The sequence below is a fragment of the Taudactylus pleione genome, unplaced genomic scaffold (genome assembly GCF_031769625.1).
Source record: "Taudactylus pleione unplaced genomic scaffold, aTauple2 ptg000289l, whole genome shotgun sequence".
Classification (NCBI taxonomy): domain Eukaryota; kingdom Metazoa; phylum Chordata; class Amphibia; order Anura; family Myobatrachidae; genus Taudactylus; species Taudactylus pleione.
Window position 1 is genome coordinate 3,527,690 of NW_028284691.1, and position 27,197 is coordinate 3,554,886.

At 44.7% G+C, this 27,197-nt stretch overlaps 1 protein-coding gene across 1 annotated transcript in view; it reads left to right on the top strand.

The window, feature by feature from the left end:
- The window catches only part of CFAP92 (cilia and flagella associated protein 92 (putative)), a 137,061-nt gene that overhangs the window by 17,116 nt on the left and 92,748 nt on the right, over nucleotides 1–27,197 (top strand). The window contains exons 4-7 of the mRNA XM_088482487.1: nucleotides 1,841–2,045; nucleotides 6,576–6,703; nucleotides 10,474–10,483; nucleotides 23,276–23,345. Of these exons, the coding sequence (XP_088338613.1) occupies nucleotides 1,841–2,045; nucleotides 6,576–6,703; nucleotides 10,474–10,483; nucleotides 23,276–23,345 (413 nt within the window). The remainder of the gene's footprint in view (nucleotides 1–1,840; nucleotides 2,046–6,575; nucleotides 6,704–10,473; nucleotides 10,484–23,275; nucleotides 23,346–27,197) is intronic.

The window sequence follows — 27,197 nt, forward strand, 5'->3', positions numbered from 1 at the left end:
TAATGTATCAAGTGTTCCCTCTTAGATCACAAACTCCTTTGGCCATCTTTACCTGCTGTTTCACGTCATCATACAGTGCATCCGGAAAGTATTCACAACGTTTCACTTTTTCCACATTTTGTTATGCTACAGCCTTATTCCAAAATGGAAATAATAAATTTTTGTCCTCAAAATTCTACACACAATACCCCATAATGACAATGTGTAAAAAGTTTTTTTGCGATTTTTGCAAATTTAATTAAAAAAAATAATAGAAATCACATGTACATAAGTATTCACAGCCTTTGCGCAATACTTTGTTGATGCACCTTTGGCAGCAATTACAGCCTCAAGTCTTTTTGAATATGATGCCACAAGCTTGGCACACCTATCTTTGGGCAATTTCGCCCATTCCTCTTTGCAACACCTCTCAAGCTCCATCAGGTTGGATGGGAAGCGTCGGTGCACAGACATTTTCAGATCTCTCCAGAGATGTTCAATTGGATTCAAGTCTGGGCTCTGGCTGGGCCACTCAAGGACATTCACAGAGTTGTCCTGAAGCCACTCCTTTGATATCATGGCTGTGTGCTTAGGGTCGTTGTCCTGCTGAAAGATGAACCATCGCCCCAGTCTGAGGTCAAGAGCGCTTCGGAGCAGGTTTTCATCCAGGATGTCTCTGTACATTGCTGCATTCGTCTTTCCCTCCATCCTGACTAGTCTCCCAGTTCCTGCTGCTGAAAAACATTCCCACGGCATGATGCTGCCACCACCATGCTTCACTGTAGGGATGGTATTGGCCTGGTGATGAGCGGTGCCTAGTTTGCTCCAAACATAATGCCTGGCATTCACGCCAAAGAGTTCAATCTTTGTCTCATCAGACCAGAGAGTCCTACAGGTGCATTTTGGCAAACTCCAGGTGGGCTGCCATGTGCTTTTTACTAAGGAGTGGCTTCTGTCTGGCCACTCTAATATACAGGCCTGATTGGTGGATTACTGCAGAGATGGTTGTCCTTCTGGAAGGTTGTCCTCTCTCCACAGAGGAATTCTGTAGCTCTGACAGAGAGACCATCGCGTTCTTGGTCACCTCCCTGACTAGGGCCCTTCTCCCCGATCGCCCTGGCCAACTTTAGGAAGAATCCTGGTGGTTCCGAACTTCTTCCATTTATGGATGATGGAGGCCATTGTGCTCATTGGGACCTTCAAAGTAGCAGATATTTTTCTGTACACTTTCCCAGATTTGTGCCTCGAGGCAATCCTGTCTCGGAGGTCTACAGACAATTCCTTGGACTTCATGCTTGGTTTGTGCTCTGACATGCACTGTCAAGTGTAGGACCTTATATAGACAGGTATATGCCTTTCAAAATCATGTCCAATGAACTGAATTTACCACAGGTGGACTCCAATTAAGCTGTAGGAACATCTCAAGGATGATCAGTGGAAACAGGATGCACCTGAGCTAAATTTTTGAGCTTCAAGGCATAGGCCGTGAATACTTATGTACATGTGATTTCTTAGTGGTTTTTTTTAATTAAATTTGCAAAAATCTCAAAAAAACTTTTTACACGTTGTCATTATGGGGTATTGTGTGTAGAATTTTGAGGACAAAAATGAATTTATTCCATTTTGGAATAAGGCTGTAACATAACAAAATGTGGAAAAAGTGAAGCGTTGTGAATACTTTCCTGATGCACTGTATGTTAATTACTTCAATGTACAGTGTCGCATAATATGTCACTGGTTTATAAATAAAAGATAATCATAGAATAATATATCCAGTTAGTACTGTACATAAGATTCTATTATGGCTTGAAAACCTTGTACCAAAAATTCCACTAGCTTACATTAAACATTGTATTTTCAGTTGCTAAAACCATGGCAGGAAAATGATAAAACGTGGATGATATGGAGCCACAGTGTTGATCTCTGTGTCACAAAAGAAGTTTTATTGAAAGCGTTAACACATCGGATACACATGAAAATATGGGACACAAAGGACAAAGTGTCAGCAAAGGCCAGATTTGATCGGCCAAAGGCATTTCGAGTGTTGCAGGTGAAACAAGGGGAAGGTAAATGTCTATCTTGCTTTCCTGCTTACCTCCATTACAAAAGTCACTTGGTTAATGTATTGCATTGAAACAAGGGAAGGCCAGGTGATAAAGAATGCATTAAAACTCAGCCCTGCAACAGCAGCTTTTGTAATGAGCTGGGAAGCTATTACTTTAATTGTGCACAGAATCCATTTGTCTCCTTTTATGCATTTAATCTATTCAGTCACTGTACAGTAATTACACCATAAATGTGAAAGATTTAAAAATAATGTAGTGCACATAATATTGAATATATAAAAAGTCAAAATGGTGAGTCTCTTCTTGTACCTGCTTCATCAGGCTGAGGGCTTATTTATATAAATACATTCTCTAAACATCATGCAGAAATAGCAGCTTCCATATGATTTTACTGTTGGGGCAATTTACTGCTTGCCAAATGCAGGAGATATCAGAGTTCTCTCCTGCATTAAAGGCTTGATTCAGAGATGGACGCTGCGTCTGCTCTAGCACCTTTTGGCAGAGTCGCCGGTATGAGAATATATGAGAATATGAAAGGCTAGTATCAGTCTTCCCCTTCTGCAGTAGTGAGCGCTGGAGAGTGCAAGCACTGAGACGCTCATTTTCTGTGCTCCCTGCATGCAGTAGCACTGCCATTGGTGCACCATCACATCCACCATCGCAGGTGCAGTATCTTCGGCTGAACATGGCCTCTGTGGAAGCAGCTCTGCTTCTCAGTCGCTTTCACTGACATACCCACGACACTCCCATAACATGCCCACGTGGCAGAAATGTTTTAGTTCACTTTAGGCCACCTCCCAGACACTGCACAGGAACGCCCATTGCTTTGCTTCTCAAGTTCTGTTACCACAGGGGTCTTAAACCTTTAAGAGAGTGTGGGCCACATTAAAAAATTCAACGAAGCCCTAGGGCCACTAAGCTATACTGCAGTATTTAGACCCTGCCCCCTCCTCACACAATTATGCCCCCAGTAGTAGTCCCCCTATGCAGTGGCCTCAGTAGTGGTCCCCATTATGCAGTACCCCCAGTAGTAGTTCCCCCTATGCAGTGCCCTTTATACAGTGCCCCCAGCAGTGGTCCCAGTAGTAGTCCCCCCTATGCAGTGCCCCTTGTACAGTGCCCCCAGTAGTGGTCCCAGTAGTAGTCTTCCCTATGCAGTGTCCCCAGTAGTAGTCCCTGCCCTATGCAGTGCCCCCAGTAGTGGTCCCCCCATGCAGTGCACCAGTAGTAGTCCTCCCCCTATGCAGTGCCCCCAGTAGTGGTCCCCCCTATGCAGTGCCCCTTATACGGTGCCCCCAGTAGTAGTCCCCCCATGCAGTGGCTCGAGTAGTAGTCTCACCTATGCAGTTGTTACCAGCTCCAACTATCTGACCAGGACCGTTGAGTATACACTGTGAGGTACGCATGTGCCGTAGAGGTTTTCAGATTATTTCGCACATGCGCAGTAGCAATCACTCAACTCCGTCAACGTCGGCAAAGCGATAGTGTCCACCTCTGAATAAGGTCCTAATTGAGCTGACGCAGGATAGTGCAGTCTCCATTACTCTCAGTGGGGGCTGTGGTCTGAAGTAATTTACCAAGAATCAAAAAGTGTAGCTTTTCAGACCTTGGCCTCGTTAGCTAGCACCATCTTTTATATGGCGTAGCCCATTGTTAGCCTACTGGGAGAGTTTACTAATGGCTGCGCATGAGCATTTATGCCAGCAAGTCCTGAACTCAGACTTTACTTATTAGCCTTCAACTATTGTCACAAATCGCCACCACATGTGCCAATAAGGAATGCTGATTTTGGATTGTCACAAATCGCCACCACATGTGCCAATAAGGAATGCTGATTTTGGATTGTCACAAATCGCCACCACATGTGCCAATAAGGAATGCTGATTTTGGATTGTCACAAATCGCCACCACATGTGCCAATAAGGAATGCTGATTTTGGATTGTCACAAATCGCCACCACATGTGCCAATAAGGAATGCTGATTTTGGATTTTCGCAAGAGCAATAAAAAAACCCATAAATGTATTAATACACCATCCACTGCATTTGATGTACCTTTACCATTAATGTGGCTCTCAATAATCTTGCGTTTTAACCTATTATTGGACTTTGTGATGCATCAAATGACTTACATTTGTCGTCTGTCATGTCATGCCATGTTATCTTCTATATCATACCTAGGTCCTCTTTAAGACATCAGTAAGATATCATTTTACAACGAGTGCACATTACTAATATGGTACTAAATGTTTTAACTACTTGTTCGTTAAATTACTGTTTTGCTTCAGACTTCTGCAATATTAAAATAGTAACTTGTTCCTTACACAGGACAACTTGTGTAGATATGACAACTTTGCAGATCAAATCCTGTCTAAATATAAACATTTATTATCATCACATAAGTGTGCTCTAGTTATACGTTTTGTAGGACAAGGGAGAACTGTATCACACAAAACATTTTTGTTTATGTTTCCACTGGTATTAATTGTTATAAACTGTTATAGAGGTGTCTGGTACAGATTCCCCCTCCTATTTTGTCTGATCCTGATCCTAGAATAACTGGTCCAAACATCTGGTCGGCCGATGATCCCATTCGTGCACGTTGGTCAGAAGCAGAGCAGAATGAGTTTGTCCCTGGAAAACTGTATAGTTCCAACTACCAAGAGTCCATATCTGTGTAATCTTGGCCTTCCTGTATCTGGACAAACTGGTCACAGAATTTATCCTTCTGTTGATTGCAATATGAATTAGCTTACACATTGTGCATTATTAAATACACTCAAAGAAAAGGGAGGAGACTCATTTGTGACACACTCTTAGAAATAAAGCATATGTGATAAAATATAACTTTTAATTCTAAATATAAAGTTATTACTCAAACCCAGTGAGATAACATTATTATAATCCTATATTCTTACAGTACATTGGCAATGACAAACACAACTAATTTTGTCTGTGGAATCAATGGGCCTGATTCAGAGCCGAACGCTCTGACCAGAGCGCTCGCTCTGAATCAGGGCCCTCCTCCATGAAAATGGAGCGTCCTCCTGGACGCTCGCATAGCTGTGGGTGACCACCCACAGCTATAGAGAGTGTCCATGATGATGGTCGCGATGGTCAAGACCATCGTGAACATCGGGCTTGCGACGGAGACCCTGCGGTAGGGTCTCACTGCCGCAAGCCCTGGAGTGATTTTGGCTCCATCAGAGCCAAAATCACTCCCACTGACATCACTAGTGATGTCAGTGGGGCCGGCTTGAGACGTTAGGCGTTCCCATGGGGACGCCTCCGTCAGGCAGCCACGCCCCCGGCACGCCCACCAAAGGGGGCGTGCTGTCACTCAACATCGACAGCACGCCCCCTTTGGTGCGAGACCCGGAACGACGGAGAGCCCGTCGCTGTCCGGGTCTCGCGCATGCGCACGACAGAGCTCTCTCCGTCGTGCGCATGCGCAGTGGGGCAACATCGACCCGCTTGCGAGCGTCCTGCGCTCGCGGGCGGTTCTGAATGACCCCCAATGTCCTATTTGCTGCTACATCCTGATGCTTCTGTATGTAAATGGGGCCTCAGAGTGTTAAGGGAACTAACTTCCAATGGTTAATCCATCACCTTACAGACACTGCATAAAATTACAGGTATAGGCAGTATAATCAGGTCAAACTTATATAGTTGAGGTGAAAATATAAAAAATGCATTATAGTGTTATCTCTTACATTGGAAAATGTAACAAATTGTCCCATTATATTATTTAAATAGTTTGTTTGTCTAAGTGATACCACTGTTATCCACCCATTTTAGCCAGTGCGGGATTCCCACCTCTTTTTCGTTTGCAAGCTTTGGGCCTGATTCACCACGGATCGCTATTGCAATTGCAGCTGTGATAACGCAAACAGGTTTGCTGCAAAAATATGCTAATGAATGCAATCGCAAAGCCGTCGCACAGCCAGCATAGAGACGGCCACTACCACTATCTCACATCTGTAATACCTTGCAGTCCTACGTATACATCGGGGGCATCAACTAGCATCGGCCGATCACACACAATTACAACAGGTCTGACCTTACTCAGAAATTGGTAACCTCGTCGCATGCAGTAAGTATGCGTATGCTGTCGCAGTGGCTAATTTATGCACGCCCAAGTAACAGACACGCCTGCGTTTCTCCTACCACTCCCCTGTCACCACTCCCAAATGCTGACGTCCCGTCCCTCGACCTGCGATGGCTTTGTATCTGCGTAGGTGATCGCAATGCCAACTCACTTACATGTGCACTGAGGTGCATACGCATGTGCATTACACACTATCGTCCGATCTGCGTAAGCTGTTGCAGTTGCGATCCGTGATGAATCAGGCCCATTCTGCTTTATTATCAGCACCTGTAAGAGAGTGCAATGTTTGTGCCTTACCATGGTATGGATACCTGGGTTCTATATAGTGTGCCTGTTCTATCTGTGTGCTAGCAGGATGGTTTACTTTCACATAATGGAAACACATTTTTTGTATTTTATTTTTTATCTTCTTGTTTGCCGCAGTGAAGCAGTTGGTTCTAAATCAGAGAAAACTATTTGGAGATAGTCTACCCCGACCAAGTTTTATTTTTCACAAGAGTGGGGATATTGTGTATCAGGAGGATATCAGTACTCAGGGTAAGTGCATAAAAGTTTTATTGTTTCCATGCTCCTATAAACACTGATATAGATGAAAGACTAAAATATGGCTTGATGATAATAAAACCTGTAATTCAATAACAATAATGTGCAGTTACAATATTATAAAATGAAAACACACAATTACAATAATTATTGCATAAAATATGCACTCTGACCTATGGGCCTGATTTAGAGATGGATAGACTTGCAAAGCTGTACACAAGCGGCTGTGTAATTCCATCCATCTAAAATGCGAATGCAGCAGGAGGTGACTGTAGGCAGTGATCCCAGCGCTGCGACCGAGGTCACAACCTGGGGTCACCAGATGTGATGGTTGCCCCTTTGGCCAGGCTGCGGTAGTGGAAGCTTACTGCAGCCTGACTGGGTCCTGGCAGCTTACGAGGCCAGAAAATCTGTGTCTACCAATGCAGACCCTGGCCTCGTCTTGCCCTGAAAACGAGGGTAACATGCCCCCATTTCCGGGAATGCTGCCCAGGAACACTCCTGCTCCGCCTCCCAAATGCTGCGGCTGGGGAGGTAGGGCTGCACATGAGTTGTATACATCCTGCGCATGCGCAGTAACAATCGGATATGTGCACTAACCATCGATTTAGCGAACATCAGGCCCTATTGGTTTAGTCCATTAATGGAGGACTCCCAAACTTGGCCATTAAAAAAAGATATGCAATACAAGTAATAATAGAAGTTAGTTACCATCCAGAAAATTCGCAGTCAGCATGAGGTGTTAGCCAGATGCGGGAAGTGACATCCATGCGGTCCTTTAGCAAATAGTCTTTGCATATTGTCAGTGGATGGTGGAATAGAGTTTCCTGAGATGTTTTAAAAAGGTTTGTTATAAAATTTATATATTTTTTTTTTTGTTACTTTTTACCTCACACATACATTTTCTATTTCTCCATCTTCCACTAGGGGACACTGGAGTTACACTGGTATAGACGGGTGTTCAGCAGAGCCTGGCACTTTAAAATTTCTTTAAAACTGAGACTGGCTCCTCCCCCTCTACACTCCACCTGACCCAGTTTAGACATTGTGCCCGTGGAGCCGGGTGCTTTGTAAGCCTGTCTCCAGCCTTATTCATGTTATTTTACTTTTTATTTTAACTTGAAGACTTCAGTCAAGGCTCCAAAAGGCGGACTGTACGCTGCTTACAGTCTGCCTGCATCAAGGGAGACTCCAGCAGGACCCGCCACGGCTACGGCAGCCAGTGCCTGGGTTCTAGGCCACAGGGTCATTGGACCCTCACTTGGTCACCCGCGCACCAGCTGGCTAGAGCAGAGAGAGTATAGCCACTTTCCCTGACTAGCAGGGAGAGTGGTGGCATTAGTTAAGTCGTGAGGGCCCCCAGTCTAGTAGGGACACTCAACGCTGTACAGGTAGCCAGGCAATGTTGGCTGAATCGAGGGTGCTGGGTTTAGGACAGGGCTTAGTGGTGGCACAGCCACTCCTGCACCACCATTCGGATGCTTTTTGGGGAGACCTTCCTACTAGGAGGCTGCCCATTGGCCCGGAGCGTTCCTTAGCCCAGGAAAGGGATGTCCCTTCTACACTTTGGCGCACACTTGCCGCAGTTGGCGTGCTTTTCCCGCGGTCTCATGCTATATTGAGAGAGCACTACAGACACGCTGTAGCAGACACCATTCCTCCCCAGGGGACTGTGAGTGCGTGGAAAACAGTGGTCTGCATAAGGAAGGTAGTTCCACTGCTTCTCCCTCTCTGTACTGCTGCTATATGCTAGACTCTAGCTTGTCTTTCTCTGGCTCCCTCTGTATGTGTGTGTGTGAGAAGTTTCCGCAGGCTCGCTCTGACAGCAGGGCTCTGAGAGAACTGTGAGTCTGAGAATTCAACCCCTAATATATCTGCTGCAGCCCCTCCTGATACTCCAGCATGGGTGGCTACCTTAGAAGGTGCCATGTCAGATTTATCTCAGGAATGGCAGTCTCCCAGAGGGAGAGAAGATGGGAGACTTCTCAGGAATCTACACACACAGGGTGTAGCCCGCTCAGTTGAGGCTTCAACACAGGTCTCTTCTACATTGAAAAGGCTGGGTGACAGGATGCTGAAGTCCTCTTCCAGAGGCTCTGTTAGTGTGCCAAAATGTCCCGCTCCTAAGTGCCACCTTATAGTAGTCCTGGAGTTGGGGGATTAATCTGAGGAGGAGTGTTCCTCTCAGGAGGAGGAGGGAGAGTTGGACGCAGAATTGGAGTCAGAGGAGGTATCCCTAGAGCAGTGGTGTCAAACTCGGGCCATTAATTTGTAGTGGAACTACACATCCCAGCATGCACTGCCACAGTTTTGCTATTAGAACATGCTAAAACTGTAGCAGGGCATGCTGGGATGTGTAGTTCCACTGCAGTTGGATGGCCTGAGTTTGACACCCCTGCCCTACAGGGTACTGAGGTGCTCATTTTGGCAGATCGCCATGTACTTCAGATTCAGAGAATGCTGATTTGCAGGATGTTTCTCTTTTCAGCAAGAAAAAGAGGTTGGCGGTTACTTTCCCTACGTCCCCACAATTGGAAAGTCAGCTGACTGCAGCGTAGAAGCAGCCGGACAAGAAGTATCAAACATCCAGGCGTTTCCTCTACCTTTACCCTTTTTCGGCCGAGGACATTCTTTGACAACACGTTTCCTTGACACATAAGGTGCTCATCCAGTACGGTTGGATTGTGAAATTCCAGAAATCCATCCTAGTGCCTACGCAGCGTCCAGTTCCTGGGCATGATTATGGACACCTCGTGTCAGAGGATATTTCTACCAGAGGACAAGAAACGGGGAATTCAGGAACTGGTCAGGTTGGTTCTCAGGCCAAAGAAGCTGTCGGTTTACCTATGCATTTGTCTGCTGGAAAAAAGTGGTGGCCTCCTTCGAGTCCGTTCAGTTCTGCAGGTTCTGTCCCAATGGTCAGGATCCCATCTCCAGCTTCACCGGCTGGTTTGTCTGTCCCCCTGGACTCTATTCTCTCCTCTGGTGGCTTCAGGCCGGCCATCTCTCGGCAGGTCGTGGGTTCTCTACCTCTTCTTTTCATTTCTTTTTCTGCAGGCAGGTTTGGATGCCGGTCTACGCTTGGGTTTGCTAAAGGTGCAGGTGTCAGCCCTATCCATCTATTTCCAAAAACTTTTGTCTCTGCTTCCAGAGCTGCAGACCTTCTTGCAAGGCCTTCTTTGGGTCCAGCCGCTGTTTGTGCCTCCTATGACCCCATTGGATCTGAACCTGGTTTTAGCTTTTCTCCTATTTCCTGTGTATGAGCCTTTGAAAAAGGTGGAGCTAAAATACTTGTCCCGGAAAACGGTTCTTCTTTTGGCCTTGAACTCGGGTTTCGGAGCTCGGGGCTTTAGCTTGCCGCTCCCCTTACCTTATCTTCCATGATGACGAGCTGTGCTTCGCAGAAGACCTGCTTTTTTCCCTATGGTGTTTCCGCCTTCCACATAAACCAACCTACTGTTGTTCTGGTTGTTGATGCCTCTTCCCAGTCTCTGGATGTGGTTTGGGCCCTACGAATCTATGTCTCCTGAACTTAGGCATTGCGCAAGTCGGATTCTTTATTTGTACTTTATGATGCTGCTAGGAAAGGATGGCCAGCTTCCAAGCAGACTTTGCTCGGTGGATTAGTTTTACCATCTGTTAGGTGTACGTGGCCAATGATAGGACTCTGCTTCCATCTCACCGCATTCCACGCAGGCTGTTGGCACTTCCTGGACGGCTCACAAAGGTGTTTCTCTGCGCTCTTCTGCCCGGGAGGGGAGTTTTGGGACGTCCCCAGTGTAACTCCAGTGTCCCTTAGTGGAAGACAGAGAAAACAGGATTTTGGTACTTACCGATAAATCCATTTCTCCGATTCCGTAGAGGACACTGGACGCCCGCCACTGCTCTGGGTCTTTTTTTTTGCTTCAATGTGTTGTTTGCAGTCTGTTCCATTTTGGGACGCTCTTTTTCCTTGGTTCTTCCAACTCCTTCTCTCTTTTGCCTCTGTATTCCACCTCCACTCAGGCTTGGTTAGTCTTATCTGAGTTAGGTGGGCTATAGAGGGGGAGGAGCCAGTCTCAGTTTTAAAGAAATTTTAAAGTGCCAGGCTCTGCTGAACATCCGTCTATACCAGTGTAACTCCAGTGTCCTCTGTGGAATCAGAGAAATGGATTTACCGGTAAGTACCAAAATCCTGTTTTTCATTGCTCTGTATCTTCTAAAAAACTGTGGGCTTTGTTTCCTCTATAGTCCAACGTTTTCATTTCATCTGCGACAATAGAAACAAAATGGAGTTCATGGTTCTTAAGAAACCCCTGGCTTGCTGTAGATGTACCTGACCGTCACTCTTGCTGAACTGATTTATTTTGTGACTCGGTATTAGATTTATTCCCTTGAATTTCAAGTTCTAATTCGGTTGTATAGCAGAAGATACAGAAAATGTCATGACCAACACATGTAAGATAGGAAAATATTCAAACATCGTTTTATTACCATATTCCTTATCTCTGCTAGGACAGCATATTTTTATAATGCATTTCAGAGACAGTCAAATGTAACAGAAGATATAAAACACATTACTTTCACATAAGCCGAGAACAGACTTTGCATATGCTGACCTTCCCAATGCTTTATATCCTTCCTCCTATACAGTGACGTTTTCATAACATTAAGAAAAAATGTGTTAAAATATTCCAAAATTACAATTATTTTATGCCCTTTTCACTTTGTATAATTTTAAACAAATAACCAATAAACCACTGTGGTGCATGCATTACAGTGGGCTCAAATGCTAGGTCACAGGATCACTATTGCACTCTACTGCCAAATTGTTTGTGCATAAAGTTACAGTATGCATAAGGTAAAAGGACTTATTTTAGTAAGTTTGTAAAGGCCAATGTACAATTGCACCATTCTTATGATCCACATATGGTGCATTCTGGGGCTGATTCAGAGTTGCATGTAAGTCAGCTGCACTGGCACTGTGTGAAGCAACTAAGGGCCTGATTCAGAGATGTACACTAAAACAATGGTTAGCGTACATCTCCGATATTTAGGTGTCGGTGCAAGCCACTCACAGTCCCCCCTAGCCTCAGCATGATTGACATGCTGTGGTGTTTAGGAGGCGGAACGGGGACGTGGCCCCCATTTTCCAGAAGGGACGTGGCTTGGGTTTGCATCGGCGGACGTAGATTTCTTGTCCTCGCAAGTGACCAGGCACAAGCCAGGCTGAGGTCAGCTTCAGCTTACGCAGCTTAACCAATGGAGCAACCACTCGGATCGCAAATGCATCAATGAGGTGTCTATTTCATACAGACACCTCCTGCTGCATTTACATTTTGTTAGACGGTATTGCACAGCTCTTCTGTGCGGCTGTGCAATACCGTCCATCTCTGAATCAGGCCATAATTACAGATGCAAAGTTGTACACATCTATGTGACCGCACCACCCCTCTGTATGCTTCATAGCCTTTACCTTTTTGTAACGCGCCAGATCTATCTGTGTGTCAAGTATCAAACAAGTCTCTGTCTGATCCTTACTTGGCATAGTTCTCAATTCTTTCAACACGCTCTCACTAAACTTAGCCTACGTGCATGCACTCCTTTACCACCCAGTTATACCATTCAGATATAGATGAAGATGTGACTTAGTGGTGCATGTAGCATGCAAAAACACAGATTATTGGTAAAGATTATTTTTCCACATAGTCCCCATACATGTCTAGGTATTTGTTCCAACGGTACAGCAAGGCATCTATCCTGGCATAGATGAATCAATGTCAAGCACCTGAGGCCAGGACATGACGGCTTGCTGAACTTCACCGTCGGTTGTGAATCACCTTCCACCCAGGTGCTTCTTCAATGGTCTAAAGAGATGGAAATCACTCGGCCCCAAGTCAGGGCTGTTGGGAGGATGGTCCAGTACTTCCCAATAGTAGGGCCATAACAACTCACGCTTGTGGTTGGCTGAGTGTTGCCTGGCGTTACCATGCAGCAATATGATGCCTGTTTCCAGCAACCCAGGTCGTTTTCAAGAAATTGCACTCCGCAGCCGGCTCAATGTGTTACAGTAGCAGACAGCATTCACAGTATCTCCCTTGGTGAGGAAATCAACAAGAAGCATGTCCTTGTGGTCCCAAAACACAGTCGTCATGACCTTCTTTGGTGATGCGTGTTTCCATGTAATGGATGCTTGCTTCGTCTCCGGTGTCACATGATGCACCGACGCTTCATCTCCTCTAACAATACGCTGCAGGAACTGCACTCCCTCCTCATGGCACCTCGTCAAGTGCACGAGGGACTATCCCATCCTATTGGTTTTGTGAACTTCTGTGGGTTGCTTCGGTCCCATGCACGAACATTTTTACCTGTACCCCAGTTGCTCATGAATGACGTTGTGCACAGTACTCACTGATATGTTTAGTTTGTCAGCAATACCACTATCTTGAATCCGTCTGTTCTCCTGAATCAGTCCTTCCATGTGCCACAAATTGTCATCTCTGGTGGACGTGTTTGGCCGACTGGACCGCTGCTTATCTTGAACGTCTGTGCTGCCATATTCAAAGGCAATGCACCAAACTCAAACCCGTTTCCATGACACGACATTATCGTACTCGATACTCCTACTCGATAAGTTGGCGATGAGCCATTTAGACGCAGAAATCTGATCACACTGCGCACCTCAATGTGTGACCATGTTTCTGCCAGCCCCGCCACCTTACAACTGTTACTGGGACAGTATGACTGATATGAGACGCAGTGAGCGGAGGCAGTGGTCTGCCTGCTCTGGCCTGGCAGGAAATTAGAATGAAATAGAGAACATTACACACGTGAGAGGTCAGAGGTTTATTACCTTCCTTATTGAACCACATTCGTACTTCCGCAAAGACGGACATGTGTGCATCTCTGCATCAGCGCTTTTGCACAGAACTATGGTTCCATTTTCTTTGTCTGCATTATTTCTACCCAGTAAATCTCTTTTCAGTAGTAAATGTGCAAAATGATTTGTACTAGAATATATTTTATAATTTGACCTATTCCCGTAACAGTTTCATATTCTGGCCTGTTCTGTGGTGGGTGACATTTTATTTTACAGTCCAGGCAAAATTGTAGCTCATGCTATGACTGACAAATGCAAATATTCAGAGAAATAAGATTCTATTCAGATTCACCTTTAAGTACATGGAGCACCGAACTCTTACAGAACAAATAAAGTGATGTGTGGGGTTTCTAAAACCGGTACACACTAAATACTGATATGACCAAGTACAACAATTGAGACATGTTGCTTGCATTTTTTAACACTACAAAAGAAAGCCAGAATCTGATTGGTTACTGTGGATTATGTCACTTTTTATTTCTGTTTATCAGTTCAAAAGGAAATTTTAATTCTTGACCTGTTGCTGGATTGGGGATGGGATGCCGGCACTCGGGATCCTGGCAGTCAGAATCCCGACACTGGCATCTCTTCAGGGTTAGGATACCACCGACACCTGGTGGTAAGTATCCTAACCCACCCTAAACCTAATTACCCCCAAGTGCCTAACCCTACCGCTTCTCCTAACCCCGCTACTTACCATCGGAATATTGGAAGTCAGGATGCTGGCGTCTGGATTCTGACTGGTGTCAGGATTCCGGCGCTGGCATTCTGAGCGGCAGCATACTGACAGCCGGGATTTCAACTACATCCCCTGTTACTTCATTTTAGGTTAGGGGATGTTTTTTTTCATTGTACAATGTGTGAACTCCAATCTTAAATAATAAAGATTTGATGTGATCTGGATTAGGTTGGGAGATGACCCCAAATGTGTTTGGTGAGGCCAATCCAGCAATTGTGGAGTAGTGTGTGCATCTAAACTGTATTGTACTTTGCCTATATTAATTCATTGTGTACCCTGGCTACATTAATATAGCATTGCTTATTTGAAAAGTTACGGTGCCCAAACATGGTAAGATTTTTATTGGTACGTTTGAAACAATTGATTAACAATTGTACAGGGTGTTAGGACATGCTAAATCTACAAAACCTCTCATCTCATTGAATAACATTGGATTATACCTGACATGATAGAAAATATGGTTTTAATGATCTATTTCAGTGGTCGAAGTGGGAATTTTGAAGTGGGGGTATGGAAAAATCTAAGATTGTACTTATGCGCATGTCGGAAAAGGGGGTGTGGCCACTCACAAGGGGTGTACCCTTTTTTCATCAATGTAGTGTACTGCATCGTAGTACCCGTTATACACATTTTGCTACACAATAGTAGTGTCCCTTATACAATGCCCACAGTAGTATTGCCCCCTATACAATGCACACAGTAGTAGTGCCCCTTATGCAATGCCCACAGTGGTAGAGCTCCTTATGCAACGCCGACAGCATTAGTGCCCCCATGCAATGTCGACAGTAATGCCGCCTATGCAATGCCTACAGTAGTAGTGCCCCTATGCAATGCCCACAGCAGTAGTACCTCTCATAGAATGCCCACATTAGTAGTGCCCCTTATACAATGCCCACAGACTGCATTGTATAAGAGGCACTACTAGTGTGGGCACTTTCACATTAGCACATGCACACAGTGCAGTAACTTTGTAACCGGGTAGCAGTGCTGAGGGTATGGTGGGTGCCCTCATGTCATTATTCTATTCTGTCCAGCAAGGATCACCCAACACCATCATAACAGCCACGACTCACCTGTATGTGCACTGCAGCGGTCACTCAGCTCAGTAGCAGTGACCCAGGGAAGAGATGTCCTGGTGCTGGGTGCTGCTCTGCTGCTAGGCGACGGGCAACAGATCGCTGGCTGCACTGGTATCAGGCTGGGGTATACCACGCTGGGTACTGCGCCCAGCTAGTCTCTGTATAGTTGCTCTGTTTTAGATCTGACACTGTGACTACAGTAACTGTATGTAACGCCAGGATCAGCCTCCATAGAATGTGCTTGCCACTGCACATGCTTAGTCCATTCAAATACAGGAGGCAGCGAATAGCAAACTCTAATTTAAAAGTAATCAGCTCGGACCCACCAATCAGCGACCCTCAGTCACAAATAAAAAAAAAAACACAACTATAGCTGCTGCTGCTCTGCAGGCGTGGAGCCATGGCACCCAGAGCATGCCTATGCAATGCCACCCCCCCCCTCACCCACATACTGAATTTAGGTAAAGTGAGTTTGGACAGCATGTGAGCCTAATTTGAAATTAAAAACAAAATAATTAATTGTCTACAGAGACCCATCTTTTGCTGCATAATAAATGCACCCTTTGCCACCCTCAACCTGCCCCTGCCCTCCTTGTGGCTTTGTTGACACCAACCCTCTCCACTGGACACTGCTATGTCCCCCAAAACCCTAGTTTCTGCCCGGGGGGGATGGTCAGCTCACCTCACAGCTGGCAAATATACAAATAGAAAAGCATCAGAAAGGGCTAATATTAAGAACAAAAGTAAAAATAGTCTATAAATGAAAAGAAGATGAATAAATAAAATATTCTCTGGAAATCAGTCCAGTTACCCCTAACTTTTATAAGGTTAAATTGTCAGCCTCTATATTAAAAATGCCTTCTATGACATCTGCCAAAACAGGAGTTCAACAAAACCAATTTTTCTCCTGCAGGGCATGCCATGGATAAAATAAAATAGTGGTAGGGAGGGGATGTATTTTTTATGCAGTTCAGTGCCAGCAGCAGCTACAGAGGGCACTTGTCCAGAAGGAATTACAGTCATGGGCGAAGAGGTGGGCAATAAGTGAAGGCAGACGGGGAGGTGGCTGCCTACGTGGGTGAGGACAGAAGGTGGGTGAAGAGACAGATGAGGCGCATGCTAGTAGCTGGGATAGGACTGGAGGTCTGCAAGGACTAGATGCAGGTGAGAAGACGAATGGGTAGAGGGGAGTGGACTGGAGGCAGGTGAAAAGGCGGGCGAGTAGGCAGGAGACAACTAAAGGCAGGTGAGGCTGTAGGGTACGTGGGAGAGGACTGGATTGGGACAGGGAGACAGGTGTGGAGGCGTGCTGGTAGTCAGGAGGGGAATGGAGGTGGGTGAGGATTGGAGGCAGGCAAGGAGGCAGCGGGTAGACAGGAGAAGACTAGAGGCAGGCAGGGCCGTAACTAGGGTAGTGCGACCAGTGCCATGGCACAGGGTACCACAGGGCAGGGGGCGCTATTTGGGCTTGTCAATTATCCTGTTTATTATTATTCTCACTTGTAGCATTGTCTTCTTTTTATCCCCAGCATCTCCTGGCCTCCTCTATCTCTTCCCTGGCTCTTCCCCATGAGGCCATGGCCCTTTTTTGGGTGCAATTATGTCCCTATCTTAAAATGAAGGGGGGAGGGGGAGGGTTTACTTTCTTTCTGGCACAGGGCACCAAACATTCTAGTAATATCTCTGGAGGCAGGTATTAGGCAGTGAGAAGGTGGGTGGGAGAGGACTGGATGGGGGCAGGGAAACAGGCAAGGAGGCTTGCTAGTTGGCAGTAGAGGCCTGGAGCTGGGTGAGGATTGGAGGCAGGCAAGGAGGTATGAAGGGAGTTCAGCCTGTAAAGTGAAAAGTAAAAAAAATAATTTACATTTCCAGATGCTATTACTTAAATAATTATTAATAATAATTACAATAAATAGGTGGCAACTCAACTTCCCTCATTCTCTCCCTCTTTTCTGTCTGTCTTCCTCAGCTCCCTCTTTTTCATTAGTGTGTCATACCTCCCTTGCAGCTCATTGCTCCATATGCACTAGTGGGCACTGACGGCGTGGATAAGTCATGGCCGCAGCCTCTCCATCTCCTGCTCGTGGCCATACTCCCGAGTCCCGACCGCCCCGCGCGGCCATACTCCCCATCTCCCGCTTGTGGACCTATACACCCGACCTTCCCCCTCCACAGCCGTACTCCAGAAACGCATCGCTTGCGGCCGTACTCTTGCACTCACGAGGGCACATGCTACACAGTACAGTACACACCAGTCCAGGCCGCCTCCGCTTTGAGGATCCAGGTAGCTATGGCATGAGCAGTTTGCTTTAGGGGCTGGGGCTGTACTAGGGGCAGACCTACACTGAGACTCTGACATCCTGTGAGCAGTGTCAGGGAAGTGGGCGGGCGGAGGCGTGTAGCTTTCCAGCTCAGTGCTCAAGCCACTCCTTTGCCCTCAGTTCTGCTCCTGCTATCCGTTGAAGTTTAAAAAATAATTGTTTAGCTCTCAAAGTGCCGGTATACCAATCTGTTGTATACCGACACACTTCGAGCACTGATCTATTTCATAGGGTTACGAGATGAATCATGTAAATTTACACACATATTGATTAAGCTGGCCAGACGTAGACCAATCCTTGTTGCTGGGAGACAGGTCCAATGAGACAACACTAAAGTATAACCTGGTGAGAAGATCACTTATGGAATGACTGGGGCCATTATGTATGGCTTTAAGATGACTGGACACACATACTGTACCAAAAGTAGTGATCTGTATATTATTATTATTCTTTACATGGCGCCATAAGAGTTCTGTAATGCCGTACACGGGATAAAACATGCAACAAATTTACAAGTTTAGAAATCTACGGTTATCCATCATAAATATTATGCAAGTAATATAATTAGACATAAAACAGAGGGCCCTGCTCACGAGAGTTTACACTCTAGAGGGGATGTGTGTAGACACAAATAGGGCGATTTAAGTGTTTTGTGGGCGGCAATAATTAATGGGTGCCCAGTGTTACAATGCAATTGTCATGGATTGCTCATTACTTACTGCTGTCTTCACGCCCAATTTGACCGGATTTAGCCACGTAAGTCCTGGTTAGGACTTTAGACAGGTTTGGCGCCTAAACTGCTGTTTAGGCGCCTTAACCATGGGTTTATCGCACATTTTTGCTCGCATCCACCTGAGGGTGCGAGTAGAAATGCCGGCGTCAATGGCTATCATGCCTGAACGGAGCTCGGTTGGGCGCCCAAAACAAATAGCCGCCTTAAAAACAATTGAATCACCCCAAAAGAGCATGAGGGGAGCAGTGCTGGGGAATGCAGATGCTGGAGGGTTTGTCTTCCGACTGCTTTTTACAAAATATCATAACAGATCAAATTCAATTGGCTTATTATATGCAGTCGTTTTCACACCACACATGCTGCGATATTGCAGTATGTGTGACCAGCATTACATATGCTGCATGACCCAGATATGTGTTCCATGCTCTTATTTGTGCAGCAATGCAGCCTGCATGTGAGTTACATCATGTGTATAGCTTTATATGTATGAGCTGCTAGCCATTCCTCTTCAGGAAGTTTGTGACATCATTTTGTCAAACAAAGTTACATCACAATGACGAAAATGACAATGTGTGCGGCCACCTTCCATTGCATTTTTTATTTTATTGGCTTTACACAGGAGCAATTTCATCTCACCACAGTCCCCTGCATCTTATAACAACTTACGCCATGTCACCACAGTCCCCAGCATCTCACCACAGCCCCTTGCATCTCACAACAGCCTCCTGCTTCTTACTCCTACACCCTGCATCTCACAACAGCTTCCTGATTCTCACTCCTGTCCCCTGCATTTCACCACAGCATCCTATATCTCACCACAGGTCCCTGCTTCTCATCACAACTCCCTGCTTCTCACTCTTGCCCCCTGCATCTCATCAGTGTCACCACAACCCCGTACCGTAAGCATTATCACCAGCAAGTCCCCGGGGGTGGGACATCTGTGCATATTTCCACAGGCTTCATGCGTACCCCTCCCCGGCTGCCGAACATGGCACTGAGCAATGTCCTCTTTGCACAATGTACCCTGTATTTTCCGTTTTTCCCGTTGAGTTTCCTCAACGTGATGCCTCTCTCCGAGAACAGTGCTGACTTCCATGGGACGTGCCTCCTTTTTACCGAGGACATCTGGCTAAGCGGGAACATCATGCTGGAGAGGGAGCACTTCATGGAGGAGTGGTGGCTGGACCCCATCTGCAGGTTCAGCGTACGGATGGACATCGGAATCCAATGATTTATAACCATCAATGTTTTTGTTCCGATGGTAGTGTTTTTACCATTTGATGGTGGCTGTTCGATGTATGCCACCATCAAATGAAAATTATGGTGTTCCAATGGTTGGTTGTTTTTTTTATTCGTGATAGCTTTGCCTCTCCTGGCTCCTTCCTGGCTACTGTGTCTGCATCAGGGCATCTTCATGGGTTCGTTGGAGGCTGTCTATCATTCTCTGTCTGTCTCAGATGTGACCCTGCTCAGTCCCTGACTCCCTCCCCTTTCTATGCTGCTGCTAAGCAACAGGGCAATTGCTAGTTCTAATTGGCTCTCACTGTCTCAGAGAAGCAATCAGAGTGCAGCACTCATCCCTACAGCAGGAGCAGCAGTCTGTCACTCACAGAGCACAAAAGATTTTTCTGTGACTTGCTCCAGTAAAATCGTCACTGCTCGGCTCCCTTTTGTCACAGATGAATGGTTCATACACCTAAACCTTCCTCCACCAATGCTGTTCAGAAAAGTGAAAACCCCAATAAAATCTGTCCAGTGGTTCAAGAGATTAGCTCGAACGAACAGACAGTTCCCTAAACCGGAGACTTTATATTATATGTATATATATAGAGAGAGAGAGAGAGAGAGAGAGAGAGAGAGAGAGAGAGAGAGAGAGAGAGAGAGAGAGAGAGAGAGAGAGTTATGGAGATAACATAACATTATCTGGTTTTGGTATTTGTCTATAAAGACATGTGGCCAAATTTCTCACCGACCATATTTGATTATAATTTGGCCAGCATTAGAAATGCAGTACATCTTATCAGGTTTGATGGAGTAATTCAGTTTAAATCCCATTGATAATTTAAGTGTTAACTAGATTTTGTTATACCTTTACATCCATTACAAGTCCTGTCTTCTGTTTTCAAATAAGCCAATTGTTGAACTCCAGCAGTATGTGAAAACCAATCAAATTACTCTGTGCAGTACAATTAGCACGGGGCCATCCTGTTATTTATATGTAACTCTGCAGACTTCTTCTATATGTTACTTGTCTTCACATTTTCAGATGCTCAGTAATCAATCATGTCACAGTGTTTCTTTACGGACCGCTGATGATATTAAGAGCCAGCGAGAAACATTTCAAGTAAACCCAGATTTTCAAACAGAACCATCAATCACTTTTGTCAGTAGATGTGAGAAATGTTGAGCAACATCCCAAAACTAATTTGTGCAGCAGATTAGTGGAATTTTGTGAGGAATAAACACAGACAACTGCTTTGGTTCAGTGGTTGCTCCACCATGATTTTGTTTGAGATCTATGATTTTAAATATATATTTATATTAACTTAGCTGTATGCATTGTGTATAATTTTCAGCATTGGGGATGCCAAAGTCGAAGATCTCTGGTAAGATAGGGCACTCACCACTTACTGCCAAGTGAATCTCAAACAGTGGAGCAAATCTTCATATTGCGCACATAGGTATATATTTACTAAAGTGCAAGTTTTAAGAAATGGAGATGTTTCCTATAGCAACCAATAAGATGCTAGCTATTACCTTTTAGAAGGTACTAGATACATTTTAAGTAGAATCTGATTGGTTGGTATGGGCAACATCTCCACTTCTAAAAGCCCGTACCTCATAATGTTAACAAAGCATCAACGTTCGGTCCCCTTCTGGACCATTTTCAAGACCACCATAAAAGACATCTGCCACTTTCAAGATAGAAATACTTTTCTACAATAAGTGGTGAGTGCCTTATGTTTTATATATATATATATATATTTATATATATATATATATATTATAGTGTCTGACCTTGCCTGGTGATTTGTGGACCTTAAAGTTGATATCTATACTTGCAGTGGTAGGCAGCAATTTGTTGTGAATCCAACAATATGCCAACTTTGTAAAAGCATTTTGTGGCTCAAGAATCCACGGTCAGTTACACAATGTCTGGCCTTTAACTACCTTTGCATGTGGCAATGTAGAGAAACACAACCATCCTGTACCTGCTGTACATCTATGTGTGTCTAGTGGGGCGGAAACAGCCTGAAGCCAGTGTTTGATTTTAGCAAAACCACAGTTTTACATAGAGAACTATAGGGGATAGGGGATAAATGAAAATGGGAGTTAATGAACGGTTGAAATAGAGAATTGTTTGAGGGGGCAATGAGGATTTCAAGAAAATGGAGAATGAGAAAGGGGGATAGAAAATTTTTGGAGGGGTTAAGTTTATCTTTGATTAAATGTATTTGATCATGGTACAACATTTTTTTTTTTGTTTTAACAATGTAACGTGGGGAACTATTAATTTACTATGGCTAGTAGTAGGGGTATTCAACAGGCACCATCCAGCTGCTGTGGACGTACACATCCTAGTATGTCCTGTCACAGTTTTGCTATTGAGGCATGCTAAAACTGTTGCAGGTCTCACTGGGAGATAGTGGGAGTGATAACAGTGAAATTAATAATTTTTATTATTTTCTTTAAATTCAGTTTTCAATGCACCTACCTCCATAGTGTGCAGCACTGCAACACCAACCGTCTGCGCTAATTGGTCCTGTTTGTGGGACTGCTGGGCACTCCTCCAAAATCAGTACTGTACCACGAAACACGATGAGCAGGACGGTTGGGAGGTAGGCTATAATATGTTCTCCTAAAGTTGTGTAGCTTGGTTTTTAATATAACCCTTAAGGATAACCAAATCAGTTAGTGAAACAACAAAAATATGAAAGGTGTCCAGATTGCCATGTCTAATGCATAGTCTTACAGATAGTATTGGCCCTGCAAAACGTATAGTATTTTTAAAATATTGTTTATTTCTCATTTAAAGGCTTACTATTTCTTAACTTTTATGTTATGTTATTCCCAAATACTAATTATATATTTTTTATAATACAACCATATCCACTTCTTACTGATCAGTTCCTGTTACTGGCCAAGCTGTTATTTATGTTTCTTGGTGGTTATCATGAGGATTAAACTTGATAATATTTTTACAATGTTAGAACCACTGTAACCACTCCCTCCAAGCGCTGTGTCAATCACTTGACATCGGGGACTTAAAATGCCAGTACTAATAGAAAACAATGGTGGTTTGCTGACAGACATCCAAGTGGTGTCTAGAGATCAACAAACCAGGAACATCATACGCATTTCATTGGGGGTCATCTTCATCAGAGATAATGAGTAGGATGGTTCTGTTTTGCTGATCTCTTAACACCCCTCTGCTGTGGGCTCACACTCTTTTAGAGTGCAGTGGCTAACACTGAGTGATCTATCTTCCTAGCCTTGTTGTTGTAAGCAGATATACATTCATTCTATGTACAAGTGTTTAATCTTGTATTATTTAAATTAGATACAATAATTTACTACACTGTGAGAGGCCTTGGACATTTATTGTGTATTTTCGTGCTGGGCTATCTTTACAGGTTAAGAAAGAAGATATCCCATAGCATTTATGGAAAGAATTGGATTAAGAAGAGGTATCCGACACAACTGTTAGATAATTCAAAGTGCTCACATCACTATAAGTGCCTTCTTTAGTGTCTGCTACTGTCAGGATATAGAAGATTTTTTTTTTTTTCATTTATTTGTTTTTACATTATTGAAATAGTTGTATGTAATAAAACTGTTTGGGTTCCAGAGACATTACCGTCTGTCAGATTCGCAGAACCTGTCTCATCCTGTCCTGTGAAGGAAAATCCAGTGAAAAGGTAACAAGTGAAAGCAATATAATACAAACTATGTGATTCAGTCATTGGCATAACCATAACCATTAAACTAGGGGGTCTGTAGAACATATTTTATTAACTACTGTCTCTCTCAATACCCTATTTTACAGCATTTACATGTATGTGCATCCATTTGCATTTTGTTTATTTGTTGTATTTGTTTGTGTGAAAATACACAGAATTAAGAGAGTAAGAATACCTGATTCCCTATCACCACTACTCTTCTTGCTTATCTTTTCTCTAAATACATAGTTGAACACAAGTCTGATACAGTAGCTCCCGCACAACGTTCATGGTACTAAATGTTCATATTTACCATGTGCATATCTATCCTCTAGGTGTACGATCCGTCTATGTGTACACACCACTCTGCATTATAGTGAAAGAATTGAGGTAGCATTTGGCGCCATTAACAAAACAGTGAATATACGAAAAAGAAATAAATACAGTGGTGCTTGTCAGTAAGCGGCTGTTGAAAGGAGGATGAAGGTAGTCCAGTGGTATCTCTATTCAGGGGAGCAGCTGGTCCGGATCTGTTGGTATTAATTCCAAATATTCCTTTCGTCAAGTGAATCCAATGGGTAGGGAAACCAGTAACCTGGGCTCAACGCCTTTCCGTGTGGAAGTAACCCACACCTTCCTCAGGAGCAAAGTGTATAATATAGCTTTATAATCAGCTGCTCCCATGAATAGAGAAACCACTGGACTACCATCATTGCATGAGGATACAAATACTACAAGGACACCTTGCTAAAGTGACCAGGAATGGTAATATCTCCATCTATATAGTAATGCTGGACATTATACCAGGACATATCTATCCTATATTTATCTCTATAAAAAGTGATTTCCATCAAAGGGTGAGATTCAACAGACAGCAGAACGCTGATCACCAGTGACTATACAGTAGTTCAATCACTCCTTTTGCTATAGAGTGGAGGCACTGGGTTCCATCTCTGCTTCATTATTAGAACAAATAGTTATTAGAACTTAACCCCTAGTCTGTCACTAGAACAGTAGTGATGTGATTCAATCCCTACTCTGTCACTAAAACCGCAGTGCTATGATTTCAATCCCTACTCTGTCACTAGAACAGTTGCATGATGATTTAATCCCGACTCTGTCACTAGAACAGTTGCATGATGATTCAATCCCTACTCTGTCACTAGAACAGTCCCATGATGATTCAATCCCTCTGTCACTAGAACAGTCCCATGATGATTTAATCCCTACTCTGTCACTAGAACAGTGATGCTGTGATTCAATCCCTCCTCTATGATTACAACAGTGGAGTGGTTCCATGCCTCTTCTGTCAATTGATTCTATTCCTATTCCAGCACCTGTTCTGTAGTTATTGTCATCAACCAAATATGTTAGTAATGATGATGTAAGGCAACCTGATACACTCTAGAACAGTGGCCCTGATTCAGAGACGGATGCTCTGAAAGAGCGCTCACTCTGAATCTGGGCATTTTTTCTTTTTTTCTGTGCGGCCCCCTGGCCGCTCGCATAGCTGTGGGTGACCACCCACAGCTATTGCGAGCGGCCAGGATGATGACCATCGGGCTTGCAACAAGACCCTTGTGGTAGGGTGATGTCAGTGGGGCCGCCCACAAACGGCAGGCGTTCGCTTGGGAACGGCTCCGTTTGTGAAGCACCCCCCCTCCACGCCTACAAAACGAGCGAGCTGTCGATCAACATCGACAGCCGCCCCTTTTGTAGTGAGCCACGGAGCGAGAGATTTTCTCTCTTGCTCCGGGGCTTGCGCACGCGCAGTGCGGCCGCTGCGCGTGCGCAGAGCACATCTTCGACCCGCTAGCGAGCGCTCAAGCGCTTGCGAGCGGGTCTGAATCAGGCCCAGTGTTCCAGTAATTCCAATAATATGGATGTGATGACAGCTAAACAGTAAACAGCATGTATTAGGTTATGTACCGCTTACGATCTGCTCTGTAGAGATTTAACTCTTTTTATTAGCTCTGCATTATGATTTCTAGGTTCACAAGGAAACGTAAAAGCGATAGTTATATTGAATGCTGTATAAAAGATTATTACTTATTTAAATCACTTATAGTATTCTAATTTTTCTTGTGATCATTTGACCACTACTTTATATGGCTCTGTGCAAAATGAATGTACAGAATGAATGATTTTATTTCACCCCAGCATTGTGGATATCGTGCTGGTAATAATCCTTTTGCTATGTAAGACACGGTCACTTATCTCTATGCAGTGTGGGAGGATGGAGCATTTTATATTTCTTAATAAGATCCATATTTAATGCAGATGATTTGCTTTTAATTTCACTGGGGCTTGTTAATGTAAATATGCTGAGAAATCAGGATTGCACAAATAGTCACACATTTATTTTAGAAGTATAAAAAGTATAAGAGGTTAGTGAGTTTTCATTGGCTGCATGATGTTAGATCACTACATTTGAGCACAGCCCTGCATCATCTATGGGAGAGGCTCGCTTGTGGAGATCACTGACAGATGTATAAGCTAAACATAATGTAGATATATCATGCTGTCTGTTGTGAGTTAAGGTGCCCACACACATACCGACTTGCTCCCAATCAGCCGATGTACACGATTTCCCCTGAACTCTCCCCAGGCAGTCGTGGTCACGATTTGGAGTTAAAAATGTCCAATCTGACTTCTATCTTGCAGCCAGTGCATTGTTTCCCAGATTGGCTAATCTGCCCTACAGCACGGCAGATCTGAAGATGCGAGGTACGTCGAGCGGGGACGAGCATCGGCATCGTGATCAAGAGTAGAAACTCACGATTTGGCCATTTTTTACATGATCTAGCTTCACGATTCGTCGAAATCGGCAAAATTGAATGAAAAGTCCAATGGGCATAGATGGGTATGCTTAGAGATGACTACACAGTGACATTTTATGACACATCCTCTGCCCCACAAACAGAGCCGGATTTAGATCTCATGGGGCCCTAGGCAAGATACCAGTTTTGGGGCCCCCCTCCCTCAAACATTCCATAGCACTATATTTTAATTTCTGATTCTCAGCACAGAACCCCCTCCTCCCCTCACAGCACAGACCCGCTCTTTCACTGGCCACTCTCTCGTCTCAGCATAGACCACCCCCCTCATGCAATGCTCCTGTACTAGTGCCCCTTATGCAATGCCCCCTGTAGCAGTACCCTTTATGCAATGCCCCCTGTAGCACTGCCCATTATGCAATGCCCCCTGTAGTACTACTCATTATGCAATGCCCCTGTAGCAGCGCCCCTTATGTAATGCCCCCTGTAGCAGTGCCCATTAAGCAGGGCCCCTTATGCAATGCCCCCTGTAGCAGTGCCCGTTATGCAGGGCCCCCTGTAGTTGTGCCCATATGCAGTGCCCCCTGTATTTGTGCCCACATGTATTGCCTCCTGTAGTAGTGCCCTTTAAAGTAGTGCCCCTGTAGTAGTAGTAGTAGTGCCCCTGTAGTTGTGACCTTTAAAGTAGTGCCCCTGTAGTAGTAGTAGTGCCCCTGTAGTTGTGACCTTTAAAGTAGTGCCCCTGTAGTAGTAGTAGTGCCCCTGTAGTTGTGCCCTTTAAAGTTATGCCCCTGTAGTAGTAGTGCCCCTGTAGTAGTAGTAGTGCCCCTTTAGTTGTGCCCTTTGCCCCTGTAGTAGTAGTAGTCCCCCACCCCCTGCCCCCTACTTACCTGACTCCACGCGGCCGTCGTCCGGGCTGACGCTCCCGCTGCCATACTGACTGGATCTAACTTGATCCATCAGTCGCGGCCACGTAGGCTCCTCACGTCGCAGGTGACATCATGATGTCACCCGCGCAGTGCATCACTGGGAACGCTGGCTCTGAAGCGATCAG